The sequence below is a fragment of the Engraulis encrasicolus genome, chromosome 20 (genome assembly GCF_034702125.1).
Source record: "Engraulis encrasicolus isolate BLACKSEA-1 chromosome 20, IST_EnEncr_1.0, whole genome shotgun sequence".
NCBI lineage: Eukaryota > Metazoa > Chordata > Actinopteri > Clupeiformes > Engraulidae > Engraulis > Engraulis encrasicolus.
In genome coordinates, this window is record NC_085876.1 from 45,264,545 (window position 1) to 45,270,934 (window position 6,390).

The window sequence follows — 6,390 nt, forward strand, 5'->3', positions numbered from 1 at the left end:
CACGCACACGCACACAGACACACACACACACACACACGCACACAAATAAACACACACACAGCACAGTTTACTGCAACGCTGCAGGAAGACTGTTGAGAAGAAATTAAAGTCTCCTCACTTCAGGCATATTTTTTTCTGTCTGTATAAAAACAAGATTTTATATTTCACATTCAGACAACAGAGAACTGTGCCGTGCCTGGTTTCAGCAGCTGATCTTCAATCAGCTGAGGTGTTCACACTGAAAATCAGAGTCACAAACAAAATATATATTTTTTACAAATGTATATACAACTTTAATATTTTCCTTATAAACTGTACATGTCATGAAATGCATTCACAAGTAGTTTGTCTGCAAGGGTGTCAATGGAGGACTGAGTGTCCAAGACATAGCATTTGGAAAACATGGGCAAGTCAAGTCCGTTATCCATTGTCCTTTGAGGACACTCAGTCTCTTGGACGATGTCTGAATTCTCCACTCGATCACTACATGACTTCTACATAGGAGCGGAGTTCCCTATGCAGTGAGCCTAGGCCTAGAAGCCCAGATCTGAAGTGAGCCCATATCCTCAGTAGTGTCCATATCAACAACCCAACCCAAGGCCTTTCCCTTTGTTCAGTGAATGTCCTTGTGAAAAACACTTGTTTTGGTATGCAGCTTTTAATATGCTTTTCTGTATGCTGTGATGAAGTCAACGAGACAGAGTAGAAGAGACCGCACTCTCTCTTATTCTCTCTCTTGCTTATTCTCCTCACAAAAATGTTAGAGTGAATGTCCAGGCTACACAGATGCAATTTTAGGCCTCAAGCCATCCTCAGTGTTTTCACATACTGTGGAAGGCTTCCTGCCGAGATGTGTCTGTGTAACCTGGATATTGTGCATTAAACTTTTTAATAAACAGAATAAACAAAAGAGTGTGGTCTTTTCTACTTTTATTGGTCACACACTCAAAGACAGCAACAACTACCTCCCTGAGTTTGAGCGCATCTATGATTGAAACCTGAAACCTCATCACATGTAAAAGCTAAATTTGGTTACTTTGCATTCTTGTCCCGTCGTGTAAGGCATTTAACATTAAGCTCTGCAAACTTAAGCTCCACTTTGGTCCAATTTTCATTTTGTGCTTGAACGACTACAGCACACCTCACCCCTTTTCATTATTGCATGAAAGCCACGCTGCAATCTCCAGTCAATGCTGGCTGGCCCCTTTTTAAGGCTCGATAATAATTACACGCTTCTGATTATCCACCTCGGCCATATAAAAAAATAAAAAACACACACATACGCACATTAATATATTAAAGGATATGGACTCTTGGCAGCCGGCAGCTGTGAACATTGTCTCCTATGTTAAAAATGTACACTTTACTTTCAGGAGCTTGTTTCCACGTAGCAGGATATTTTTATATGTGGATATTGTTTTCTCCTGGTTACATTGGTTTTGGTCTTCCGTTTCCACGTAGCAGATTTTTAAAATCCAGATATACAGTAAAAAAGCAGGCTTTAAAAATATCCTATTTAGGGGGCTGAAACACGTTTGTTACAATGGAGTATTTATTTTTATCCACATGCTGCGTTTACACCTAAACAGGAGAAAAAGATAGCAGGCTTTAAAAATAGCAGGCTACGTGGAAACAGCACCTCAGTTTGAGTAGTTATTTGGTATGCAGTATGCAAAGGTACGGATTCCGATAAAGTGCAAAGCAGTAATGAAACGGTACGAAGGCACTGAGGCATGTCATGTCATGTCATATTCTTTTTTTGTTCTCTGGACAGCAACATCCATATATTACACTCTATATAAGGAAGTCCTCTGTGATTTTTTCTGTTTGCACTGAGGAAGGTCTGGTGAGCGAAGACGTTTTGCACTTTTGGGTAGCTTTTTTATCACCTGTACATATGTAAAGCAATAAACCAATTATTGCATCGGCTGCTGGTGTGCGAGTTCCACTCTTTGCTTCTGTGGATTATGGCTTTGGAACCAACACACCCACAAGGACTGGAGTTACTGGTGCGACTCCCCTATGTCTTTTGTCAGCAACATCCATAAAATACTTGAAGCAGAAACGCAGAATGTGTCTCCGAGCAGGAATGTCAGTCCCATACACATTACTACTTTTCCCCGAACAAGGCACAGTGTTTGTTTGTTTTGTACGAAGCATGGAAGACAGAGATCATTTCCTGTGGAATTTAAAACAATTTCCATTTTGTTGGTATTCCACCAGAGCTTGGTGTTGAGCAGGGTTGAGCGACTGTTGAAGTCTGGGGAAGGGTGCACTAGCTCAAGATGTCGCAGTATAGATAAAAAAAAGCTAAATTGGTCCTTTTCCCCGTTCAGTGCACAGAATGCATATGCTTCAGGGCCTGTGACGGTAAGGTTTACTTTACTTTTTGGAATGCACAGCCACAATCCTCAGCCAGGCCAGCAGGGTGCAGTAGAGAGCTGAGAGGTGCTGGTGGTAATCACTACTCATCACTGAAAGAGAAGTCCTCTGAGATATTATCCTGGAAAATGAGCTCAGAAACTGTCAAGGAGCTTTTTTTGGTGATATGATGCAATGTGGGACGGTTAGGTAAACCAAACCAGACCGGCAGTGGGCAGGGATATAGGGATAGCATATGGTCTATGGTCCATTTCCTTTATGTACTGTATGTCTGTTGGGATTTGTATGGACATGAACGGATGTGTGGAGTAGTATCAGAAAGCTTTCCATTGTAGGTATTGTGATGTGATGTGATATGAGTTGAATCATCCGGAACAGCAGTGGGCACCACTGAGTTACTTCTCATCGCTGACAGAGCAGTCCATTTCCCTTGTGTACGCCTTTAGGGATTTCACTTGTATGGACATTGGTCATCTGAACGGATGTGGAGTAGGATCAGAGAGCTTGCCAGTAGAAGTCTCTTATTGTGATGTGATGTGATATGAAGTGAATCATCCAGAACAGCAGGAGGCGCCGCTCGCACCACTGAGTTACTTCTCATCGCTGACAGAGCAGTCCTCTACTGCTATCTTCTCCTGCGAGTCGACGTGCTCGAAGAGCTTGTCCATGTCGTCCGTTTCGCTGAAGCCTTCGCTGAAACGCTCGGCCACACACTGGGCCGTCAGCCGGGCCTCCGGGTCGTGGTCCCAACACTCCTCAATGGTACCGCACACCAACGCAATGCCCTGGATATAGAGAGGAGGGACAGAAAGGATGAGAATTAGAAGTGTGTTTTAATAACAAGTAAGTAGATAAGTAAGTTATGTACGTATCCACTCCTCAATGGTCCCACACACCAACGCGATGCCCTGCAAGAGGAGGGGAAACAGAAAGGAGGAGAAATATAAAGCAAGTAAGTAGATTAGTAAGTTATTTAGTATGTGTCCACTCCTCAATGGTACCACACACCAACGCAATGCCCTGGAGGAGGGGCAACAGAATGGATGGGGGATTAGAAGTGTGTAGTAATAAAGTAACTAAGTAAGCAAGTAAGTAGATAGATAAGTAAGTTATTTAGTATGTGTCCACTCCTCAATGGTACCACACACCAACGCAATGCCCTGAGGGAGGGGCAACAGAATGGAGGGGGATTAGAAGTGTGTAGTAATAAAGTAACTAAGTAAGCAAGTAAGTAGATAGATAAGTAAGTAATTTAGTATGTGTGCACTCCTCAATGGTACCACACACCAACGCGATGCCCTGGAGGAGGGGAGACAGAATGGAGGGGGATTCAGTGTGTGTGTGTGTGTGCGCGTGTGTGTTTGTGTGGTCCTTACCGGGTGGTTGCACCATGTGCTGGGCATGTCTGGGCGTCCCCTGTGTGTGTGTGTGTGTGTGTGTGTGTGTATGTGTGTGTGTGTGTGTGTGTGTGCATTACCGGGTGGTTGCACCATGTGCTGGGCATCTCTGGGCGTCCCCTATGTGTGTGTGTGTGTGTGTGTGTGTGTGTGTGTGTGTGTGTGTGTGTGTGTGTGTGTGTGTGTGTGTGTGTGTGTGTGTGTGTGTGTGTGTGTGTGTGTGTGCATTACCGGGTGGTTGCACCATGTGCTGGGCATCTCTGGGCGTCCCCTGTGTGTGTGTGTGTCTGTGTGTGTGTGTGTGTGTGTGTGTGTGTGTGTGTGTGTGGTCCTTACCGGGTGGTTGCACCATGTGCTGGGCATGTCTGGGCGTCCCCTGTGTGTGTGTGTGTGTGTGTGTGTGTGTGTGTGTGTGTGTGTGTGTGTGTGTGTGTGAGGTCATTACCGGGTGGTTGCACCAGGTACTGGGCATCCCTGGATGTCCTGTGTGTGTGTGTGTGTGTGTGTGTGTGTGTGTGTGTGTGTGTGTGTGTGTGTGTGTGTGTGTGTGTGTGTGTGTGAGGTCCTTACCGGGTGGTTGCACCAGGTGCTGGGCATCTCTGGTTGTCCTGTGAGTGTGTGTGTGTGTGTGTGTGTGTGTGTGTGTGTGTGTGTGTGTGTGTGCATTACCGGGTGGTTGCACCATGTGCTGGGCATCTCTGGGCGTCCCCTGTCCCTCAGCACGCTGTCCTTCATGCTCTCCACACAGGGGTGCTCCCTCACCTTACCGAACGGAGGCTCGTACTCCTTCACCTCTGCAACACACACACACACACACACATACACACACACACACACACACATACACACACACACACACACACACACACACACACACACACACACACACACACACACACACACACACACACACACACACATACACATACTGTCTGTGAAAACACATACACACACACATACAGCTCCTGCTTACTCCCACTTGCATTCACGCACAGAGCTCTGGAGCTCTCAAGGGGACATAGATGCACATGAGTATGGAATATGTGATAATAACCTTTCCCATAGTTTCATTTCTTTAAACTGAATGTCTTCTATTCACTGTGTAAAACCTGGAACTTGTGCATGTATACACACGCAGTCACGCATACACACACACATACACACGCAGTCACGCATACACACATGAACACAAAAGCTCATACATGCATACACACAGTCACACATACACACACACACACACACACACACAGTCACATTTACATTCCACATCCACCAACTGTGTGAATAAGACCGATTAAGATGGAAGGCTGGCTTTTGTGAATCACCCGTTTCCTCAAAAATACCAAAAATACCAGTGTGTGTGTGTGTGTGTGTGTGTGTGTGTGTGTGTGTGTGTGTGTGTGTGTGTGTGTGTGTGTGTGTGTGTGTGTGTGTGTGTGTGTGTGTGTGTGTGTGTGTGTGTGTGTGTGTGCTTGTCTATGTGTGTGTGTGTGTGTGTGTGTGTGTGTGTGTGTGTGTGTGTGTGTGTGTGTGTGTGTGTGTGAATCACCCGTTTCCTCCTAACCCCAAGAGATCAAAAATACCTCTTTACTGATCTTGACTCAGACGCATAGACCTTGCATAACTGCACTAAAACACACACACACACACACACACACACACACACACACACACACACACACACACACACACACACACACACACACACACACACACACACACACACACACACACACACATGCGAGCATACAGGCATACACACACACACACATAAATACCTCTTTACTGATCTTGACTCAGACGCATAGACCTTGCATAACTCACACACACACACACACACACACACACACACACACACACACACACACACACACACACACACACACACACACACACACACACACACACACACACACACACACACACACATGCGAGCATACAGGCATACACACACACACACACACACACACACACACACACACACACACACACACACACACACACACACACACACACACACACACACACACACACACACACACACACACACAATTGCTCTTTCTCTCTGTCTCTCTCTCTCACACAGTCACACACACACACACAAACACACACTCAACACACACGTAGCACATCAAACAGGCTGCTGCGTGTGGACTGCGTTTACTTTAGGCCTGGTTTCAAAGAGCTGGCCAGAGACTGAGCTGTGAGAGGCCGTCTGGGAGAGCGGCCGTGGAAGAGGTAGAGGATTATTTATCTTTACATCGACCTAATCGCCCGTGGCTTGACCATTTACGTGGCAACTACACACATGAGGAGGAGGAGGAAGAGGAGGAGGAGGAGGAGGAGGAGGAGGAGGAGGAGGACCAGGAGGAGGAGGAGGAGAGAGGAGGGGGGGGAGGGGAGGAGGGGGAGGAGGTGGAGGAGGAGGAGGGAGGAGGAGAAAGAGGAAGGGGGAGGAGGAGGAGGAGGAAGGAGGAGGAGGAGAAGGAGGAGGAGATGGTGGAGGAGGAGGAGAGAGGTAGGAAGAGGAGTAGGAGGAGGAGAGAGGAGAGAGGAGGAGGTGGAGGAGCAGTGTGTGTGTGTGTGTGTGTGCATGCACGCACGTGTGTGT

The 6,390-nt window shown here is 46.5% G+C and overlaps 1 protein-coding gene across 3 annotated transcripts in view; it reads right to left on the reverse strand.

The window, feature by feature from the left end:
* Nucleotides 1-280: 280 nt before the first annotated feature.
* The window catches only part of LOC134436685 (TGF-beta receptor type-2-like), a 55,406-nt gene continuing 49,296 nt past the window's right edge, over nucleotides 281-6,390 (reverse strand). The window contains exons 12-13 of one of the 3 annotated variants that reach the window (XM_063186013.1): nucleotides 4,449-4,573; nucleotides 281-3,167 (exon numbers count right to left, since the gene is read on the reverse strand). In XM_063186013.1, coding sequence (XP_063042083.1) covers nucleotides 2,973-3,167; nucleotides 4,449-4,573 — 320 coding nt within the window. In that variant the 3' untranslated portion in view covers nucleotides 281-2,972. Of the gene's footprint in view, nucleotides 3,168-3,227; nucleotides 3,291-3,574; nucleotides 3,682-4,448; nucleotides 4,574-6,390 lie in introns of those variants that run through there. The other 2 variants (XM_063186015.1, XM_063186014.1) reach the window with 2 other exon arrangements.